The sequence below is a fragment of the Orycteropus afer genome, unplaced genomic scaffold (assembly GCF_000298275.1).
Source record: "Orycteropus afer afer isolate SDZICR_OR568_19922 unplaced genomic scaffold, OryAfe1.0 scaffold00056, whole genome shotgun sequence".
NCBI classification, from domain to species: domain Eukaryota; kingdom Metazoa; phylum Chordata; class Mammalia; order Tubulidentata; family Orycteropodidae; genus Orycteropus; species Orycteropus afer.
The window spans coordinates 2,115,370-2,138,840 of NW_006921643.1; the positions used below are offsets into that span (position 1 = coordinate 2,115,370).

Consider the following 23,471-nt stretch of genomic DNA (forward strand, 5'->3'; position numbering starts at 1 on the left):
TTGTGATTTGGGTGAAGATTTACAGAGCAAATTCACTTTCCATACAGCAGTTCACATATACTTTGTCTCATGTCATTGACCACAGTTTTTGAGGTGCTCTTTGAAATCTTCTGCTCAGCTCTTTTATGTCATCATTTCTTCCATTTAACTACTCTCCATTCAAGAAAACTTTCAGAGTCTCTTTTCACATCCATTTTGGTCTTTTCTTCCTTTCCTGTCTTTTTAATAACTTTTTGCATTTCAAGGAGCTCTGATGGTATAGTGGGTAAGGCATAAGCTAACCAAAAGCTCCATGGTTTGAACCCACATGCCACTCTATGGAAGAAAAATGAGGGAGTCTGCTTCTGTAAAGATTTACAACCTTGGAAACCCAATAGGGGGGTCACTATGAGTTGGAATTGACTTGATGGCAGTGAGTTTGGTTTGGTTTGGGGTTTGCTTTCTTTATGAATGATGTTCTTAATGTCATCCCACAATTTGTCCGGTGTTTGGTCACTGGTGTTCAACATGTCAAATGCATTGTTCAGTTGGTCTCTAAATTCAAGTGGGATACAATCAAGGTCATATTTTGGCTCTCATGGACTTATTTTAATTTTCTTCAGCTTCAATTTCAACTTGCATATGAGCAACTGATGCTCTATTCCACAGTGAGCTCCTGGCCTTGTTCTGACTGATGATATTGAGATGCTCCATTTTCTGTTTCTACAGATGCAGTCAATCTGATTCCCATGTACTCATTCCACCTGGCGAGGTCCACATGTAGAGTCACCATTTGTGTTGTTGAAAAAATGTATTTGCAATGAATAGGTTGTTGGTCTTAAAAAAATTCTATCATGTGATCTCTAGCACGATTTCTTTCACCAAGGCCATATTTTCCAACTACCAATGCTTCTTTGTTTCCAGCTTTCACATTCCAATCACCAGTAATTATCAATATGTCTTGATTGCATGCTTGGTCAATTTCAGACTGCAGAAGTTGGTAAAAAATCTTCAATTTTTTCATCTTTGGCTTTAGTAGTTTTTGTATAAATCTAGATAATAGTCATATTAACTAGTCTTCCTTGTAGGTGTATGGATATTATTCTATCACTGACAGCATTGTACTTTGGGATAGATCTTGAAATGTTCTTTTTGATTATGAATGTGATGCCATTCCTTTTCAATCTGTCATTTCCACCATAATAGACCATAGGATTGTCTGACTCAAAAAGGCCAATACCAGTCCATTTCAGCTCTTCAGTGTCTAGGATATTGATCTTTATGTGTTCCATTTCATTTTTAACAACTATAATTTTCCTAGATTCATACTTTATGCATCCCATGTTCCAATTGTTAATGAATGTTTGTAGCTATTTCTTCTCATTTTGAGTTGTGGTACATCAGCAGATGAAGGTCCTGAAAGCTTTACTCCAACCATGTCATTAAGGCTGGCTCTACTTTGAGGTGGCAGCTCCTTCCCACACATATATTGAGGGTCTTCCAACTTGAGAGCCTCATCTTTGGCACTATATCAGACAATATTTTCATGTTATTCATAAAGTATTCTAGTAATATATCAGATATTGTTTCACTGCTATTCATAAAGTTTTCCATAGCAGTTTTTTCAGAAGTGGACTTAACCCATGTCCTTCTCCTCAGTCTGTCTTAGTCTGGAAGCTCTGCTGAAACCTTTCCACCATGGGTGACCTTGCTGGTATTTGAAATGCTGGTGGTATAGCTTCCAGCAACATGTAAACCATCATAGTATGACAAACTGTTAGATGAGTGGTGACAACACACATATACTGAGCACCACTGTATGCTCTATGTTGAGGCTGAGGCACTCAACCAGTAGCATGATCTCATTTAACCTTCACAACAACTCAGACAGGTAGACATTGTTTATCTCCATTTTATAGATAATGGAACTAAGGGAGAGGATAAATGTTTCTGTCAAAGTCATAAAGACAGTAAGTAGTGATGCTCCAAACATCGTACTCTTGCCTCCACAGCATAATCTCTGCTTGTATGTCTTTTACAGTCCATCGGAGCAGGTAGGTGCCTATCCAGATGACCGTGAATTAAAGACAGAAGGTAATGGTGATGGAAACTTACACTTGGGCTGCCCTATACAGTTAACAAGGAGCTCTGGTGGCACAAAGGACATTTGACTGCTAATCAGACGGTTGATGTTCAAACCCACCAGCTGCCCCATGGAAGGAAGATAGGGCAATCTACTTCCATAAGGATTTACCACCTCAGAATCCCAGTGGGAGTTGCTATGAGTTGGAACTGGCTCAATGGCAGTGAGTCTGGTCAGTCTGGTCATACAGTTAACAGGATGATGTTCCATTCTGTGTTTCACTGGTTCTAAAGATTATAACCAAACCAAAACCAAGCTCATTGCCATCCAGTCGATTCCAATTCACAGTGACCCTGTAAGATAGAGTAGAACTGCACCACAGGATTTATAGCAAGGCTATAAATCTTTATGGATGCTCCCATGGAGCAAATGGTAGGTTCAAATTGCTGACCTTTTGGTTAGCAGCCGCACGCTTTAATCACTGCACCACCCAGGCTCCTTCTAAAGGCTATACTACTGGGACAAATAAAGCATAGTGAGATGAGAAGAGGGCAACGATACAAAGAGACCCTCTGGCTAATTTAACACGACTTAACGTCTGGTGTTAATAGCTGGATATCTGGCTATTGTTGCAAGGGACACAATTTGGTCTATAGTGTTATCCAAATTTTTAAAAATGTGCATTAATATTCTGAATTCTGTTTAATTTTTTAGGGTCTCAAGAGCATACTCAAGGCATCCTTGTTTCCATCAAGCACAGAGATCAAGGAAGATTAAACTCTATTGATTACTCATTGGAAGCCTCAGAACAAAGTGTTTCCCAAGAACTGATGGCCAAAATATCCACCCATAACACAAGTGAGCTCAGAAAAGCTCTCTTTACAGTACTGACACAATGGAGCTTTTCCTAAGCCAACCAGTCTCTAACAAAACCAATGTGAAGTGCAACAACTCTACATTTTTCTTTGAATCCTGTCAACCCCCTTCTCTAGCATTACATCTATTACTCATAGCCTATACCATGGTCTTAATTGTGGGCCTTTTTGGAAACCTCTCTCTTATCATCATCATCTTTAAGAAGCAGAGAGAAACGCAGAATGTCACCAATATACTAATTGCTAATCTCTCCTTCTCTGACATCTTGGTGTGTGTCATGTGCATTCCTTTTACTGTCATCTACACTCTGATGGACCACTGGATATTTGGGGATACTATGTGCAAACTGACTTCCTATGTGCAGAGTGTCTCTATCTCTGTGTCCATATTCTCACTTGTGTTAATTGCTGTTGAAAGATACCAGCTGATTGTGAATCCCCGTGGCTGGAAGCCCAGTGTATCTCATGCCTACTGGGGCATCACACTAGCTTGGCTCTTTTCCCTTTTGTTGTCCATTCCTTTCTTCCTCTCCTACCACCTCACTGATGAGCCCTTCCGCAACTTGTCTCTCCCTACTGACATCTACGCCCACCGGGTGGCCTGTGTAGAGAGCTGGCCCTCCAAAATGAACCAGCTTCTCTTTACCACCTCCATGTTTATGCTCCAATATTGTATCCCTCTAGGCTTCATCCTCATCTGCTACCTAAAGATTATTATCTGCCTCCGTAGGAGAAATGGGAAGGTGGACAGGAAGAAGAAGGAAAATGAGACCTGGCTCAGTGAGAACAAACGGATTAACAGGATGTTGATATCCATTGTGGTGACCTTTGGAGCCTGCTGGCTGCCCTTGAACATCTTCAATGTCATCTTTGACTGGTATCATGAAGTGCTGATGAGTTGCCACCATGATCTGGTATTTGTAGCTTGTCACTTAGTTGCTATGGTTTCTACATGTATAAACCCTCTCTTTTATGGCTTTCTCAACAAAAATTTCCAGAAGGACTTGGTGGTACTTATTCACCACTGCTGGTGCTTTACACCTAGGGCAAGATATGAAAATATTGCCCTCTCCACTGTGCACACAGATGAATCCAAGGGATCTTTAAAAATGATTCACATACCAACAAGTATATAATAATTGATGATACTGTCTTGAATGGGAGATGGAAGGGTGGCTGGGAAAAGAGAAAATACAGAAAAAAGAAACAAGAACCAAAAAGAGCAACTTTATACCAACAAGTTTTCATTTAGGCCAGGCCTGTCTTTCTTAGCTATTCGTCTACCACACTTTCTGACACACACACACACACACACACACACCATCCCTTTTCTCTTTTCTTAAGAGAATAACTCTAAGAGCTCAAAATCTTCAATCATGTGAAGCAAAGAATGTGAGAAAGTACGTCAGGGAGTGTCCCCAGACAGCACTGATGGTTGGGAAACAAAATCCGGAGATCCTGTTATTTAATGGACTATTTACAAAAGTTATTACTAACAAATGTTTAGTAAAAACAATACTATGTCTCTTAGCACTGAAGAACTCCACTTTCAGATATGAAATCTGTAACTGTCAACCACGTATTCAATTACTTAGCAAAGTCAGAAAGGCCTCCATCATAATTTATTAATTAGTTAACAAACTAATTAAGTTTGGGTTAGAAGTTGAAAGATATGGTTTCATTTAACATGTAATCTAAGCATTGTATTTGTAATTAATTCTCATGCCTGAATCAGATTATTTAGTCATTTTCTTCATTGACAATTCTATTATCACTACTAGAACTGGCTAAAAACTTTTTAGCACTCCAGTTAGGTTAGAAATCAGTTTAAGCAACTTGTTAATGGACATTGTAGATGGAGCTTCCATTACAAAAATGACTTTTTATCCCTAATTCTTTATGCATATTAAGTGTTGTTATTGTTGTTGTTATGTGCTGTCGAGTTGGACCCAACTCATAGCGACTTCTCCTTGGGTTACCGAGGCAGTATCAGTACGGAAGTAGATTGCCCCATCTTCCTTCTGAGGAGTGGCTGGTGGGCTTGAACCGCCAGCCTTCTGGTTAGCAGTCAGTGCCTTAGGCACTACGCTACCAGAGCTCCCATGCATACTAAGTAGGGGGTCTTTATTGCTCTATCACTGAATACAAGGGAGCTTATCAGTAGCACTTTTATAATTAGTTCTAGATTTTTTAAAAAACCTCTTGTATATCTTATACTTAAATATTTAAAGTATATCTCTCATCCCCACAGTGACTTAAATAGGGGAATTAAGTAGATTATTTTAAAAAGGATACTAAGCTACTGTTCAAACAGCCATTATTTCAGTGACTTTTACTAAATCATCACTAGCTTTACCACTTCCTTGGGTGTACCTCCTTTATAATTATTAAATGTGAACTACAGCTTATTGGTATGTAATTGTCTTATTTCTTTTGAATAAAAGGTAATATTTCTCTGAATACTTGTGATTTTTCTATCATTTTTTTTTTCTTGCCTTCATAGATTCCACTCTTAAAATTTCATCTCTTCTCTCTCCCTTTTCTCTTCAAGATTTCTATTATTTTGGGATAAATGAACAACAAAAGCATTACAAGACACTCAAATGAAATAAAGTATAACAATGTCACAAAATCTGCTGCAAATAAAAGCTCTAAAATAAAAAAAAGTTCTAAAAGTCATCTTCAAATGATGTCAGCTTTAGAATCTTTAAGGTATAAGGCTACAGTCCTTAGCCCAGGGAACAATCACATCTTCCCTAGACACTCTTTTATATCTGTTATGACAGTGGTTAGTCCTAAAATACTCCAGACTTATAATTAAGATCCAACAAATGAAAATACATTGATTCTAGTTTCTATGACCAAAATGACCCTGATCAAACTACTGTAAGCATGAAAGAGTATCAAACTCTGACATCGTCCCTTTCCCCCTACTCCCCCCACCACCAAAAAACCAATATCCTCTAGACCCCACCCTGAGTATTCAGAAGAGATCTCCAATGTAAAATTAAATATTATTGTGTTCTTTCTAGATCCGTGATAAGAGTTATTTCCATTTCCTACAAAACTGCTATTACTTTTTTTAAAAAAATTCTTGAACTTTATTGAGACAAGAGTCACTAATTATTAGTTGGGCAATCTACTTCTGCAGTGATACTGCCTCGGAAACACAAGGAGGGGTCACTATGAGTCAGATCCGACTCGATGGTAGTGAGTTTGGTTTTTTAAGTATGTTTACTTTTACTTCAAAAAAGCATTGAGTTAAATGTGTATTTTAAGGTATGTCTCTATCCTTATGGGGCAGGAGAACCTGTTTCCGTCTGACAGGCAAGAGAACACAGGTCTTCAAGTAGCTACTTAAGAAATTATAATGGGAGGATAAATCAAGTGCTGTGGGACCCCAGAGGAGTAAAAGTCACAAGTAAGAGGAAACATAGAAAGACTTCAGGAAAAGCAACCATCTTTCCTCTGTTTTTGCATTATTTATGGATAGTTCACACCAACTTGGTCTACTGTTGAGCCACCTGGCAGAATGAAACAGGGCCTCGTCCTCTCTCTTGCCTCTCGCCAGTTGCCAGATGGGACTGTATTCTCCCTTTTAGGAATGAGACTGATGTTTGCCAGATGTTCCTGGAAACACAGATTCCTCTAGCCAGTGTTCCAAAGATCTGCTCTTCTATGCTCTGCTTTCAAATAATTTGGGGCTAAGAGTAAATTTTTCACATCTTTAAAAGTTCCCAGAAAAGAAGACTATTAATGGGATGAATAAGCATTTATCTATACCTCAAAGAATTAGTAAATTGCCTAGTCTGAAAGTGTCTGTTCATTTAGCCCAGAGCTAAATGAGAAAATGCTAAAACACTTTTTTTGCTCTACCTAGTCCTAAAAGGGGAGCTCTGGTAGCGTAGTGCCTAAGGCACTTGACTGCTAACCAGAAGGCTGGCGGTTCAAACCCACCAGCCACTCCTCGGAAGGAAGATGGGGCAATCTACTTCCATAGTGATACTGCCTCGGAAACCCAAGGAGGGATCGCTGTGAGTCGGGTCCGACTAGACGGCACATAACAACAACAACAGTCCTAAAAGACACCCAGAAAGAATTTCTGGTCTATTTCAAACAGAGAGAATCAACAACAGAAATAATTCAAAAGAAACAACACCCAAATGTGGTTTAAATTTGTACGGGATATATTTTTCTGCAATGGAATATGTGATATTCTGAAAACAATATAATTTGATGAAGAAGCAAAGCATGAAGATTCAATTCAAAAAAAGAGATGGGAAGTTGTCTACCTTTTATTATGCTCCCTACTCTATATTGAGGATGAACAACATCTTCTCTCGGTTTAATGAAGGCATTCCCCCTTCATTAAACTCAAAGCTTTAATGAAGCTCCGTGATTTATTACTTTATAAATCAAGAAAAATATATTGAGCACTTACCACTGTGTAAGACCACTGAAAATGAAACTCACTGCCCTTGAGTTTACTCCAAATCATAGTGGCTCTATAGGACAGAGTGAATCTGCCCCACAGGGTTTTCAAGGCTGTAACCATTTGTGGTAGTTAAGGTTATGTGTCAACTTGGCTGGGCTGTGATTTCGAGTGGTTTTGCAGCTGGATGTAGTTATTCCCCCTGATGGGATTGGATGTTGTGTAATCACCTCCATGGTGGAATCTGCTGTGAGCAATCAATCAATTGAAGGAGAGTTGCCTTCGGAGTGTGGCCTACTTCCAGTATATACAGAAAGGATCCTGCATCTGGTGTAGTGTTCATTTCCAGTTCCCGGACAGTTCCTGCCATGTTGCCTGCCGATCTTGGGATTGTTCCTGCCATGTTGCCTGCTGATCTTGGGATTGTGCCATTTCACTTGCCAATCTTGGGTTTGTCATCCTCAGGATGTGAATTAGAAGAAGCCTCCAGCTCCAGTGAGCCTGGAATCAGAGGCAGAGCTGAAAGCCCAATGTCGAGGGGTCTTCACCTAGCCCCTAGAGCCAGCACTCTGAATTCGGACTTCTAGCCTCATAAACTGTAAAGGAATAAATTCCTGTTTGTTAAAGCCATCCACTTGTGGTATTTCTGTTATAGCAGCACTAGAGAACCAAGACAATCTTTATGGAAGCAAATTGTCTCATTTTTCTCCTGTGGAGCGGCTGATGGGTTCAAACCACTAACTTTTTAGTTGGCAGCCAAATGCCTGCACTACTGTGCCAAAAGAGCTCCAGCACTATGTTAGGTATAGAAAAAATGTAAGACACAGCTTTAAAGAGTTTACAATATAGCAGAGGGGCAATTTAATGCCTTAATTTTGAAGGCTTTCCTTCTGACCAGGTTGAAAGCTGCCTAAAAGAAAATTAAGAGAGCTGAAGGCAGAGTTAATTTCAAAGGAGGATTCGATTTGTCTTTATACCAATAAGTGAGGATATACTGGGGATGAAAAGATGAAGCACCCTGTGCTATTTCTGTGCCCGAGACAAAGTATATGTGAACTGCTGTATGAAAAGTGAATTTACTCTGTAAATCTTCACCCACATCCTAATAAAAAAAAAAAATATAAAAAAAAAAAAAAAATCCTTGGTGAACCTAGGATGGTGTTTCCTCTGAGGGAGAAGTGAAAAGATATGTGGTGCTGGTGACAGAAACTCATCAGCCTTGCATCTGGTCACTGGCTGCATCCTGCTATACTCTATTTTAGGTAAATGAATCTGTTCTTCTCAGCTGGATTATGAACTCTCAGAGACCTTGACCTACATTTGCTATTGCTCTACACCCCACCCCACCTCAGTGCTTAAGAAAAAATAAGGCAAGGGAAAAACATTTAATACATATAAAATTTTTTTTGATGCCAGTTGAATTCAATCCATGTCAACTTTAACTATCAATATAGTTAAATTTTTGAATGAGAAAAAATTGAAGGCAAGTTGCTTCTTGAAAAACAAGCTAGGAAGTAATTACTTACTGAATGCCTGAATGTTTTCAAGCATTTCAATGTTTTATTAATTATTCAATGATAGTATAAAAACATAATCCTAATTACCCAGAAATTATAGTGATGCTAATAAGCCATGAAATTTTGAGTCCTTTAGGATTCAAATGTTTTTCAACAACATTCTCTAACGCACCCCGCCCCCAACCAAGGCTATTAGGAACTCCTAGTCACTGCTCCCATAGCACCTTGTGTATACTGAACCATATTGTAACATAAAGGCCTGTTTTGCTGTATGCCTCCCATGCCAGACATGAATTCCTTGAAGGCAGGGACTGTGTTTTATTCACTGAAGTGTCTAGAATGCCAAATATCATCTGGCTTAAAATGCAGTCTTAATAAATATTTGTACAACACTTAAATAGAATAACATCTCGGTATAACAAACCTTTGCTTGGAAATTACTTGTGGATCCAAGTGGTAAATGGAGCCTATGCGCCCATATTCAGTATATGAAGAAGTAGAATGTCAAACATATACCTGAAACCTTAGAATCATGTTGTTGTTAGGTGCTGTCAAGTTGGTTCCAACTCATAGTGACCTGTTGAATAAAAGAATGAAACACTACCTGATCCTGTGCCATCCTCATAATCATTACTATGCTTGGGCCCATTGCTGCAGCCAATGTACATATCCATATCACTGAGGGTCTTACTTTTTTTTGTTGATCCTCCACGAAGAATGATGTCTCCAGGGACTGGTCCCTCCTGATAACACGTCCAAAGCATGGGAGACAAAGTTTTGCCATCCTCACTTCTAAGGAACATTTTGGCTGTACTTCTTCTACAAGAGATTTGTTCATGTTGGCAATCCATGGTATATTCAATATTCTTCACCAACATAATTCAAAGGCACCAGTTTTTCTTTGGTCTTCCTGATTCACTGTCCAGCTTTCATATGCATATGAGGCTATTGAAAATACCATGGCTTGGGTCAGGTGTACTTTCATATTCAAAGTGACATCTTTGCTCTTTAAGACTTTAAAGAAGTCTTCTGAAACAGATTTGACCAGTGCAACACGTTGTTTGATTTCCTTACTGCTGCTTCCATGGGTGTTGATTGTGGATCCAAGAAAATGAAATCCTTGACAACTTCAATCTTTTCTCCATTTATCATGATGTGGCTTATTGGGCCAGTTGTGAGGATTTTAGTTTTCTTTATGTTGAGGTGTAATCCATACTGAAGGCTGTAGTTTTTGTTCTTCATCAGAAAGTGCTTCGAGTCCTGTTCATTTTCAGCAAGCAAGGTTGTATCATCTGCATATCAGAGGTTGTTAAGAAGTCTTCCTCCAATCCTGATGCTTCATTCTTCTTCATATAGTGCAGCTTCTCAGATTATTTACTCAGCATACAGATTGAATAAGTATAGTGAAAGGACAACCCTACTACCCTTTCACCAAACAATGCACACCTTTCCTGATTTTAAACCATGCAGTATCCCTTCATTCTATTCAAAAAACTGTCTCTTGGTCTATGCACAGGTTCTGCATGAGCACAGTTAAGTATTCTGGAATTCCCATTCTTTGCAATGTTATCCATAATTTGTTATGATCCACACAGTCAAATGTCTTTGCATAGTTAGTGAAACACAGGTAAACATCTGTGTTAGACTGGGTTCTCTAGAGAAACAAAACCAGTAAAGCTTAGAGAGAGAGAGAGAGAGAGAGAGAGAGAGAGAAATTTATCTTAGGAAAATAGCTCACACACTTATAGAAGCTGGCAAGTCCAAAGTTCTTGGATCAAACGTCAAGCTGGAGGCTTTTCCTGACTCTTGCAGCTGCAGGAGCTGAAGAGCTCAAGGTTGGCAGGCAGTATACTGGCTGCTGACACCAACTAATGACTAATCCAAGATCTCCAGGCAGAATGGTAGATTGTTCACTCACAGACAGTTGTAGGCAGCACAACATAATCCCGATCCACAGAATGTCTCTTTTCCTAGGATGTCCATAGATATACTGGAAGCAAGCCACACCCCTAGCGAAACTCCCTTTCAACAGATTGGCTGCTCGAAACATAATCATCTGATCCCATCATGGGAATAACCACATCACAACAGCTTAAACCACACAGAATTGTGGTCCAGCCACGTTGACACACAGTTCCAACTATCACAACATCTTTCTGGAATTCTCTGTGTTCAGCCAAGATCTATCTGGCAACAATGATATTCCTTGCTCCATGTTGTCTTCTGAATTTTACTTGAATTTTTGGCAGTTCCTTGTTGATATACTGCTGTAACCATTTTAAATTACCTTCAGCAAAATTTTACTTGCATGTGATATTGATATTGTTTGATAATTTCCACATTCTGTTGAATCACCTTGCTTTGGAATGGGCATAAATATGGATCTCTTCCAGTCAGTTGAACAAGCAGCTGTCTTCCAAATTTCTTGACATAAACAAGTGAGCACTTTTAGCATTGCATCTATTTGTTGAAATATTTCAATAGGTGTTCCATCAATTCCTGAAGCCTTGTTTTTGGCCAATTCCTTCAGGGCAGCTTGGACTTCTTCCTTCAATACCATCAGTTCTTCATCACATGCTACCTTCTGAGATTGCCTGAATGTCAACCAATTTTTTTTGGTACAGTGACTCTGTTATTCCTTCTTTTGAGGCTTCCTGCATTGGTTAATATTTTGCCCACAGAATTCTTCATTATTCCTACTCAAGGCTTGAATGTTTTCTTCATTTTTTTCAGCTTGAGAAATGACAAGCATGTTCTTCCCTTTTGTTTTTCTAACTCCAGCCTTTCCACATTTTATTATATTGTCTTCTCCAGCCACCCTCTGAAATCTTCTATTTGGCTTTTTAACTTCATGATTTCTTCCATTTGTCTTAGCTACTCTACATTTAAGAGCAAGTTCCAGAGTGTCTTCTTACATCCATTTTGGTCTTTTCTTTCTTTCCTGTATTTTTAAAGACTTTTTGCTTTCTTCATGAATGATGTCCTTGATGTAATCTCACAACTCATCTGGTCTCGGTCATTAGTGTTCAATGTATCAAATCTGTTCTTGAGACAGTTTTTAAATTCAGGTGGGATATACTCAAGGTTGTACATTGGCTCTCCCGGACTTGTTTTAATTTTCTTAAGTTTCACCTTAAACTTGTATATATAAGAAATTGATGGTCTATTCCAGAGTTGGCCTCTGACCTTGTTCTAATTGTTGATATTGAGCTTCCCTATTGTTTCTTTCCACAGATGTAGTTGAATTGATTTCTGTGTATTCCATCTGGTAGGTTCACATGTACAGTAGCTGTTAATGTTGTTGAAAAAGATATTTGCAATAACTAAGTCATTGGTTTTACAAAATTCTATCACGCAATCTCCTGCATCATTTCCATCAAGGCCATATTTTCCAGCAAATTCCAGCAAACAATTTTCTTTGTTTTCAATTTCACATTACAATCACCAGTAATTATTAATGCATCTTGATTACATGTTTGATCAATTTCAGACTGCAGAGGTTGGTAAGAATCATCAATTTCACCATCTATGGCATTAATAGTTGCATAAATTTGAATAATAATTGTGTTAACTGGTTTTTCTTGAAGGCTTATAGATATTATCCTATCATTGACAGCATTGTGCTTCAGGAGAGGTCTTGAAATGTTCTCTTTGATGATGAACACAATGCCATTCCTCTTCAATTTGTCATTCCTGGTATAGTAGACTATAGGATTTTCTGATTCAAAATGGTCAATACCAGTCTATTTTACCTCACTAATGTCTAGGCTATTGACATTTATGTGTTCCATTTCATTAGAATCATACTTTGTGCCAAACTGAAATTTTAAAAAATGAAAATGTGACACATTTTAAAGTAATTTGGGATACCAATTTAATTTCATTTAACCATTCTTATCCTATCTATAGGAGTCAGTACTCAGGAAATCCACACTGGCAGGAGGACAAACAAAAACACACCTTGGTCCAAGGAAAGCTCAAGGATAAGGTGGAATTCATGGCTCCAACATCGTTTGACATTTGTGCCAGTAAGAGTTGGCTAACTAAGCAGGTCTTGGGACTGGAAGAAAATGCTTTATTAACTTCTAATTAACTGAACTGATAGGTTCTTGGAGCAAACAGCTTTTAGAAATGAAATGCCAGGCTTCCAGCACAACCAGCTTCCAGGAGAGTAGGCCTCATTAGCCTCTACTAGAAGATAAACCAGATTCTACCTATAAAAGGCCAAGGCAGGGTGGAACTTTACGTTTTTCAGTGAGCCAAATTCTTCATCTCTGAAGGGGGAACATAAAACCTAAAAGCAGAATTTATTGATTTGGAGGCAGATTTCTCCATCCTGGGATCCTAGAAGACATCTGCTTTTTACAGCAGAAGTGCCTCTGATCCTAGACATTGTCATCAGATAGCCCTGTCTCCTGATGATTCAGATTACATAGATTTCCATTTTCTACAAAGTTTATGAACTTAAAAACAAAGAAAAATATCTTAATGTGCATGCATGTATGTACATACCACCTAGGGAAATATCTGGGAGGAAATATCCCAAAATGGTAACCGTGTTTATCTCCAGGTGACAGGACTTGGGTAACCTGTCTTCACTTATTTCTTCTTTGTTCCATCTTACCTTCAAAGCTTCCTCTACCTATCTTTCTTTTTGTCTATTTGCTTATTTATATTTTCTATTTGTTCTACTAGGAACATGTTTTATTTTTACAATTTTAAAATGGTTAAGAAAAAGACAAAAACTTAAAGTAACTAAGAATGCAAAGTATCTGTCTATGAGGCAACTGTGGTACAAGGAGTCAAGAGACGTAAGTATAGAGCCTGGGCCTTGTGGAAACTGCATACCCTTCCAAACCTTCTGGTTCCTCGTCTGCAAAATCCATTCATTCTTCCATTCATTAATTCAATAAATATTTAATTAGTACCTACTATGTTCTTAAGTACAAGAGTGAGCAAGATCAGCATGGCCCTGCCCTCCCTTGAGGAGTTTACAGTCTATCAGAGATTATATTTAAGAAAAAAATAGTAACAATAAATCATGATAAGTGTTATTACAGAGGAAATGCAATGATTTGAAAGCATCAAGTGGGAGGAACTAACCTGTCCTAAGGAGAGTGGAGACAGGAAGTAGATGAGAGAAAACTTCGTAGAAGAATTTTTAAATTGAGATCCAACAAATGATTAGGATATAATCAGGCAGATATGAAGCTAGCTCCTCTCTTAACTCTCTTGTAATTCTGTGATTCTGCATACCAAGTTGTGTTACTGAATCATGGGACACAAAGAGCCATCTGACACTCATCCTGTCCCTCCATTCATTAACTCAATCCTAAAACCACTCTTGTGAGATAGGTAATATTACAGATGAGGAAACTGAAGCATGATTAGTTAAGCAAGTTGTCTAAAGACATCGAGTAGTAAATCCTGCCCTGCTTAGCTGCAAATCTTATTGTCTTCCATTCATTCATTCAGCTATCATTTACTGGGTGCCAGCCAAGTTTTGTGCTAGACACTGGGAATAAAGAAAATAGTAATAATCTCTTTTCATGAGGAATGCACTATTTGAGGGAGGACTGTCAATAATGCAGATAATTACAACATGGTTAAATGTTCATTCAGAAGCACAGTGTGACTGGGCTTCTTCATCAGAAGACAATTGCTGAGCTCTCCTAGAAAATTCAAGCACTGCATCATTACTGAAAATACTATAAAACTTGTAAATTTGAAAACTGTAGCCAAAGTCCAACAACTCTGTCTGCTATACCATTGCATTGACCAACAACTCTGTCTGCTATACCACTGGGCTTTGCCAGTCTATTCAGATGGAAACATTCCAGGGGAATGGTTGTCCAAATGGAACTCATTCATCTTGCTACACAGAATAAGCATGCTCACAGCCACCCCTAGCTGAAAAAATTCAGATGTAGTATCATGTACACATAGAGACAGATCTAGGTTATTATGACTACCATAACCATGGGCTGTTTCTGTGAAAATTTTCACATAAAGTCCCTCCTCACTCACATGTATTCTTAAAAACTCCCTCTATGTCTGATTTCAGGGAATTGAGAGAAGAAATACTAAACATGGATTTCAGAGTTGCTTCTGGAAGACCTTCAGCCAGGAGTCCTCAGAGCAGATGTTAAATCTAATTTTAGATCCTAATGACAATGTTGGGCATCTAGTATGGTAGAAAGAGTCTAAGACATGGCTCATAAGCTAATAATTCCATGTGGAGGGAGCACTCAGCCTTCAGAGAGGCTACAAAGACCATCCATTTGCTTATACATTCAGGACCTATAATAAAATTGTCTCTAGTATTGAGGAGACAGTGAGACATGGACTATCATACATTGTCCCTGGGATTTTATCCCCATTTCTTACCAAAGACTTATTTTGCAGCTCTAAGCATCTCACTTAACACCTCTATGCCTCAGTTCTGCCATCAATGGAAAAGAAATTCCTGCTGTCTTCCTTTCTGAAAGAAATGTAGAGATGACATTGGAATTTTGTTTTGTTGTTGTTAGGTGCCATCAAGTCTGCTCCAACTCATGGAGACCCTATGTACAACAGAATGAAACACTGCCTGGTCCTTCTCCAGCCTCACAATTCTTGCTATACCTGAGCCCATCATTGCAGCCACTGTGTCAGTCCACCTTGGTGAGGGCTTTTCCCTTTTTCTTTGTCCCTCCACTTTACCAAGCATGATATCCTTCTCCAGGAAATGGTCCCTTCTGACAACATGCCCAAAGTGGGTGAGATGAAATCTGGCCATTCTAGCTCCCCAGGAACATTTCAGCTGCACTTCTTCCAGGATAGATTTGTTAGTTCTTCTGGCAGTCCAAGGTACTTTCAGTATTCTTTGTCAACACCACAACTCAAAAGCATCAACCCTTCTTTAGCCTTCCTTATTCATTGTCCAGCTTTCACATGCATATGAGGCTATTGAAAATATCACAGCTTAGATTAGGCACACCTTAGTCTTTAAAGAGAAGATATCTTTGCTCCTCAGCACTTTAAAGAGGTCTTTTGCAGCAGATTTGCCCAGTGCAATATGAAGTCTGATTTCTTGACTGCTGTTTCCATTGGTGTTGACTGTGGAGCCAATAATATGAAATTTTTGACAACTTCAATCTTTTCTCCATTTATCATAATATTTATTATTGGTCCAATTGTGAAGATTTTCATTTTTTTTATGTTGAAGTGTAATCGTCATTAGTTAAGAGCTTCAAGTCAACCTCACTTTCAGCAAGCAAGGTTGTGTCATCTGCATATCTCAGGTTGTTAATGAGTCTTCCTCCAATCCTGATGCCATGTTCTTCTTCATATAGTCCAGCTTCTCAGATTATTTACTCAGCATACAGACTGAATAAGTATGGTGAAAAGATACAACCCTGATGAACTCCCTTCCTGATTTTAAACCATATAGTATACCTTTGTTCTGTTTGAACGACAGCCTCCTGATCTATGTACAGGTTCCTCATGAGCACAATTAAGTGTTTTGGAATTCCTATCCTTCTCAACTAACCAGAAGGCTGGCGGTTCAAACCCACCAGCCACTCCTCGGAAGGAAGGTTGGGCAATCCTACTTCCGTAGTGATACTGCCTTGGAAATCCAAGGAGGGGTTGCTATGAGTCGGGGCCGACTCGACGGCAAACAACAACAACAACAACAAATCCTTCTCAATGTTATCCACAATTTGTTATGACCCACGCAATCAAATGCTTTTGCATAGTCAATGAAACACAAGTAAACATCTTTCTGGTATTCTTTGCTTTCAGCCAAGATCCATCTGTTACCAGTAATGATATCCCTCATTGCATGTCCTCTTCTGAATCAAGCTTGCATTTCTGGAAGTTCCCTGTTAATATACTTCTTCTTCTTCTTCTTTGTTCTTTTTTTTTGTTGTTTAATACATTTTAGTGAAATATAATTTATGTACAATGAAATACACAAAACTAAAGTGACATGGGACAATACATATATATTTTTTTTCTTTTTTTCAGTGTTCCCTCCTTTCTCCTCCCACCTCTGGTAACCAACAAAGAAAGTTTCCTTCCATATGGAAACCTTTCCTTGACCTTTTACAATAATGAACTAACACTATATTTGTCCTTCTGTGATTGCCTGTCAATATCTTCTGCAACCGTTTTTGAATTATCTTCAGCAAAATTTTACTTGCATGTTATATTAATGATATTGTTCGATAATTTCCACATTCTGTATGATCACCTTTCTTTGGAATGGGTACAAATATGGCTCTTTTCCAGTCAGTGAGCCAGGTAGCTGCCTTCCAAATTTCATGGCATAGATGAGTAAGGGCCTTCAGTGTAGCATCCATTTGTTGAAACATCTCCATGGTTATTCTATCAATTCCTGGAGCCTTGTTTTCACCAATACCTTCACTGCTGCTTCAACCTCTTCCTTCAGTACCATTGGCTCTTGATCATATGCCACTTCCTGAAATGGATGAACACTGACCAATTCTTTCTGGTACAGTGACTCTGTGTATTCATTCCATCTTCTTTTGGTGTTTCCTGCATCAGTCAATGTTTTACCCATAGAATATTTCAATATTGCAACCCAAGCCTTGAATTTTCTCTTCAGTTTTTTCAGCTTGAGAAATGAAGAGTGTGTTTTTCCCTTTTGGTTTTCTAACTCTTTCTGCACATTTCATTACAATAATTGACTTTGTCTTCTCGAGGTGTTCTTTGAAATCTTCTGCTCAGCTCTTTTATCTTGTCATTTCTTTTATTTATTCTTATCATTTGCTTTAGCTAATCTCTGTTCAAGAGCAAGTTTCAGAGTCTCTTCTGACATCCATTTTGGTCTTTTCTTCCTTTCCTGTCTTTTTAATGATCTTTTGCTTTCTTCATGTATGATGTTCTTGATGTCATTGACAATTCCTCCAGATTTTGGTCATTTGGCGTACAATGTGTCAAATCTGTCCTTCAGATGGTCTCTAAACTCAAGTAGGATATAATCAAGGTCATATTTTGGCTCTGGTGGACTTGTTTTAATTGTCTTCAGCTTCAACTTGAACTTGCATATGAGCAGTTGATGGTGTTCCACGGTCAGCTGTTGGCCTTGTTTTGGCTGAAAATACTGAGCTTCTCCATTTTTAGTTTCCACAGATGTCACTGATCTGATTCCTGTGTACTCCATCTGGTGAAGTCCACTTGTATAGCTGTCGCTATGTTGTGAAAAAATGCATTTGCAATGAATAAGTCGTTGGTCTTGCAAAATTCTATCATACGATCTCCAGTGTCATTTCTATCACCAAGGTCATATTTTCCAACTACCAGTGATTCTTATTTGTTTCCAACTTTTGCATTCCAATCACCGGTAATAATCAACACATCTTAATTGCATGTCTGGTCAATTTCAGACTGCCAAAGTTAGTGAAAATCTTCAGTTTCCTCATCTTTGGCTTTGATGGTTGGTGTGTTAAATTTGAAGAATAGTAGCATTAACTGGTCTTCTTTGTAGGTATATGGATATTATCCTATCACTGACAGCATTGTACTTCAGATTAGATCTTGAAACATTCTCTGTGACAATGAATGCAAAGCCATTCCTCTTCAATTTGTCATTCCCAGCAGAGCAGATCATATGGTTGTCTGATTCAAAATGGCCAAAAACAGTCCATTTCAGCTCACTAAGGCCTAGGATATTGATCTTTTGGTTTCTGTTTCATTTTTGACAACTTCTCATTTTCCTAGATTCATACTTTGTACATTCCACATTCCAATAATGAATGGATGTTTACAGCTGTTTCTTCCCATTTTGAGTTGTGCCACATCAGCAAACAGGGGTCCCAAAAGCTTTACTCTATGCACATCATTAAAGTTGACTCTACTCTGAGGAGGCAGCTCTTCCCCAGTCATATTTTGAGTGCCTTCTGACCTGAGGGGCTCATTTTCTGGCAGTATATCATACAATATTTCAGGGCTATTCATAAAATTTTCCAGTAATATGTCAGACAATGTTTCACTGCTATTCATAAGTTCTCACTGGCCAATTCTTTGAGAAGTGGATGGCCCCTTCCTTCTTCTAAGTCTGTCTTAGTCTGGAAGCTCCACTGAAACCTGTCCACCATGTGTGATCCTGCTGGTATTTGAAACACTGATGGCATAGCCTCCAGCCTCACAGCAACATGCAAATCACCACATTACTTCAAACTGATAGTGGGACACTGGAATGTTGTTATTGTTAGGTACCGTCAAGTTGTCTCCAACTCATAGCGATGCTATGCACGGCAGAATGAAACACCACCTGGTCCTGAGCCAGCTCCATGACTCTTGCTATACTTGAACCCATCGCCACTGCCACTGTGTCAATACATCTCATTGAGGGCCTTCCCCTCTTTCATCAACCCTCCACCTTACCAAGCATGACATCCTTCTCCAGGGAATGGTCCCTTCTGACAACATGACCAAAGTATGTGAGACAAAGTCTGGCCATTCTCACTTCCAAGGAGAATTCCGGCTTCACTTCCTCCAGGACAGACCTATTAGTTCTTTTAGTAGTCCATGGTACTTTCAGCATTCTTTGCCAACACCACAGCTCAACAGCATCAATTCTTCTTCGGTCTTCCTTATTCATTGTCCAGCTGTCACATGCATATGAGGCGATTGAAAATACCATGGCTTGTGTCAGGCACACCTAGTGCTCAAGGAGACATCTTTGCTCTTCAGGACTTGAAAGAGGTCCTTTGCAGCCAATTTTCCAAGTGCTATACATCGTCTGATGTCCTGACTGCTGCTTCCATTGGTGTCAATTACAGAACCAAGCAATATGAAGTCTTTGACAATTTCAATCTTTTCTTATAGGTCCAGTTGTGAGGATTTTTATTTTCTTTTTATTGAGATGTAATCCATACTGCAGACTGTATTCTTCAATCTTCATCAGTAAGTACTCCAACTCATCTTCACTTTCAGCAAGCAAAGTTGTGTTGTCAGCATATCACAGGTTGTTAATGATTCTTCCTCCAATCCTGATGCCACCTTCTTCCTCATATAGTCCAGCTTCTCAGATTATTTGCTCAGCATACAGATTGAATAAGAAGTATGGTGAAAGGATACAACCCTGACACACTCCCTTGTTGATTTTAAATCATGCAGTGTCCCCTTGTTCTGTTCAAATGACAGCTTCCTGGTCTATGTATAGGTTCCTCATAAGTATAATTAAGTGTTCTGGAATTCCCATTCTTCTCAATGTTATCCACAATTTGTTACTATCCACCAATCAAATGCTTTTGCATAGTCAATAAAACACAAGTAAACATCTTTCTGGTATTCTTTGCTTTGAGCCAAGATCCATCAGACATCAGTAATGATATCCCTTGTTTCATGTCCTCTTCTGAATCCAGCTTGCATTTCTGAAATTTCTCTGTCAATATACTGCTGAAACCATTTTTTAATTATCTTCAGTAAAATTTTACTTACATGTGATATTAATAATATTTTTCTGTAATTTCCACATTCTGTGGTATCACCTTTCTTGGAATGGGTACAAATATGGATCTCTTCCAGTCAGTTGGCCAGGTAGCTGTCCAAATCTCTTGGCATAACCAAGGGAGTCCCTCCAGGAGGGCACCCATTTGTTGAAACATCTCAATGGGTATTCTGTCAATTCCTGGAGCCTTGTTCTTCACCAATTCTTGCAGTGCAGCTTAGACTTCTTCCTTCAATACCATTGGTTCTTGAACATATGCCACCTCCTGAAATGGATGAACATTGACCAGTTCTTTTTGGTACAGTGACTCTGTGTATTCCTTCCATCTTCTTTGGATGCTTCCTGCATCATTCAATATTTTGCCCATAGAATCTTTCAATATTGCAACTCGAGGCTTAAATTTTTTCCTCAGTTCTTTCAGCTTAAGAAATGCCAAGTGTGTTCTTCCCTTTTGGTTCTATTTCATTATAGTAATTGGCTTTGTCTGCTTGAGCTGTTCTTTGAAATCTTCTGTTTAGTTCCTTTATGTTGTCATTTCTTCCATTTGCTCTAGCTTTTTCACTCAAGGGCAAGTTTCAGAGTCTCTTCTGATGTCTATTTTGGTCTTTTCTTTCTTTCTAGTATTTTTAATGACCTCTTGCTTTCTTCATGGGTGATGCTCTTGATGTCATCCCACAGTTCTTCTGGTTTTTGGTCACTGGTGTTCAATGTATCAAATCTATTCTTTAAATGGTCTCTAAATTCAGGAGGGATATATTCAAGGTCATATTTTGGCTCTTGTGGACTTGTGTTAGTTGTCTTCAAGTTGAATGTGAATATAAGCAGTTGATGGTCTATTCCACAATCAGCTCCTGGCCTGGTTTTGGCTGAAGATACTGAGCTTTTCCATCACCTCTTGCCACAGATGTAGTCAATCTGATTCCTGTGTACTCCATCTGGTGAAGTCCACGTGTGTAGCCACCATTTGTGTTGTTGAAAAAAGGTATCTGCAATGAATAAGTAGTTGGTCTTGCAAAATTCTATCATGCTATCTCCAGTGTTAATTTTGTCACCAAGACCAAATTTTCCAACTATCAGTGATTCTTCTTTGTTTCCAACTTTTGCATTCCAATCACCAATGATAAGCAACATATCTTGATTGCATGTTCAGTCAGTTTCAGACTGCAATTGATAAAAATCTTCAATTTCTTTATCTTTGTCTTTGGTGTTTGGTGCGTAAATTTGAATAATAGTAGTATTAATGAGTCTTCCTTATAGATGTATGGATATTATCTATCATGGTATTTCAGGACAGATCTTGAAATATCCTTTGTGATTATGAATGCCATGCCATTCCTCTTCAAATTGTCATTCCCAGCATAGTGGATCATATGGCTGTCTGATTCAAAAAGCCCAAAACCATTCCCTTTCAACTCACTAATTCCTAGGATATCAATCTTTATGCATTGCATTTCATTTTTGACAACTTCCAATTTTCCTAGATCCATACTTCATACATTCCATGTTCCAATTATTATTTCCCAGACACTGGAATAGCCTCCCTATTACCCCATGCTTCGGTAGTTACTTTATGATATTGCTTCTAGGTGGAGAGAGATGGACAGGAAAGTAGAAACAAACTATCAAAACACAGTGGAAAAAGCTAAGGTTTTGAGCCATACAGCCCTGGGTTTTAATTTTACTTACTAACTCTATGAACTGAGGCAATGTGCTTTAATTTCTTTGACTCTTGGTTATAATTCTTATTTTTCCAGACAGTTTTGAGAACTAGAGACATTGCATGCATAGCGCCTAGCACATAGAAAGGACTCAAGGAATAGTAGCAATCTCAAAAATATATCCTGCCTATGTAAGTTCTTCATCAGGCATTTTGTTACACTGTGGTGGCTTGTATGTTGCTATGATGCTGGTAGCTTTGCCATCAGTATTTCAAATATTAGCAGGATCATCCGTTGTGGACAGGTTTCAGTGGTGCTTTCAGACTAACACAAACTAGAAAGAAGGACATGGTCAGGTCCTCTTTTGAAAAAATGGCTACTGAAAATCTTAAGACAGCAGGGAACATTGTCTTATACAGTGCCAGAAGATGATGTTCTCAGGATGGAAATCAAACCAAATCAAACTCATTGACGTTGAGTCGGATCTGACTCATAGCAACCCATCCTTGGGTTTCCGAGGCAGTATCACAATGGAAGTAGATTGCCCAACCTGCCTTCCAAGGAGTGGCTGGTGGGTTTGAATCACCAGCCTTCTGGTTAGCTGTCATATGCCTTAGGGACTACACCAGCTGGGGAAGAGTAGCTTCAACTCTGATGACATAGGAAAAAATTCCACTTTCTTTCACTCATGGCCACCTTATCTCTCTAACAGAGAATCTCTTCAAGCTATGGGACCAGGCTTCACAACAGGACTACAGAATACTGCTGAGAAGGAGATGTAGATTGTTGGAAGGGGTTGCAATTCTAAATGTGTGGTTGGGGAAGGTTTCACTGAGGTGACATCTGAGCAAAGACTTAAAGGAGGTGAGGAAGCAAGACATGCAGATGGCTGAGGGAAAAGCACTCATGGGAAGAATAAAGCAAGTGCAAGGGCTCTGAGATAGGACCATGTCTGGTGGATTGAAGGGCCTGCAAGGAGACTAAAGTAGAGTGAGTGAGGGGAGAATAAAGGATAAGATCAGAGAGGTGAGGTCGCTAAAGCAATAGTTCCATCTTGGACTAGTTTTCTTTTCTAAAACATGGGCAGAATGATAATACTCAAGAACAAGGTACTTGAAAGGGTAAAATAAAAAGACAACATAACAAGGAAAAATAAACAATGAACAAATGGACTTGGAATCAAAAGATCTGGGTTTTGTACTTATATCTAACACCAGCTGCAACCTTGGGGAAGTTACTTCTCCACACTTGTTTTCTTATTTATATGATGAAATGATATGGCCTAAATGACCTCTGAAAACACTTTAAGTGCTAACAATCTTTGATTTTATAGAGATTTTTTTCTAAAAAATTATACACAAAGTATTTTTCAACAAATGGCCAGAAGAATTGGATTTTACCCAAATGCTAAAAAAAAAAAAAAAAAAAAAAAGAACTTTGTTTCATATCTTACACCATATTAAAAA

The 23,471-nt window shown here is 38.7% G+C and overlaps 1 protein-coding gene across 1 annotated transcript; it reads left to right on the forward strand.

The window, feature by feature from the left end:
- The first annotated feature begins 2,957 nt into the window (after window positions 1-2,957).
- LOC103195396 (neuropeptide Y receptor type 6-like) lies at window positions 2,958-4,073 on the forward strand. The gene has a single exon (XM_007938935.2). The coding sequence runs from the start codon at window positions 2,958-2,960 to the stop codon at window positions 4,071-4,073; it is 1,116 nt and encodes a 371-aa protein (XP_007937126.2).
- The last annotated feature ends 19,398 nt before the right edge of the window (window positions 4,074-23,471 follow it).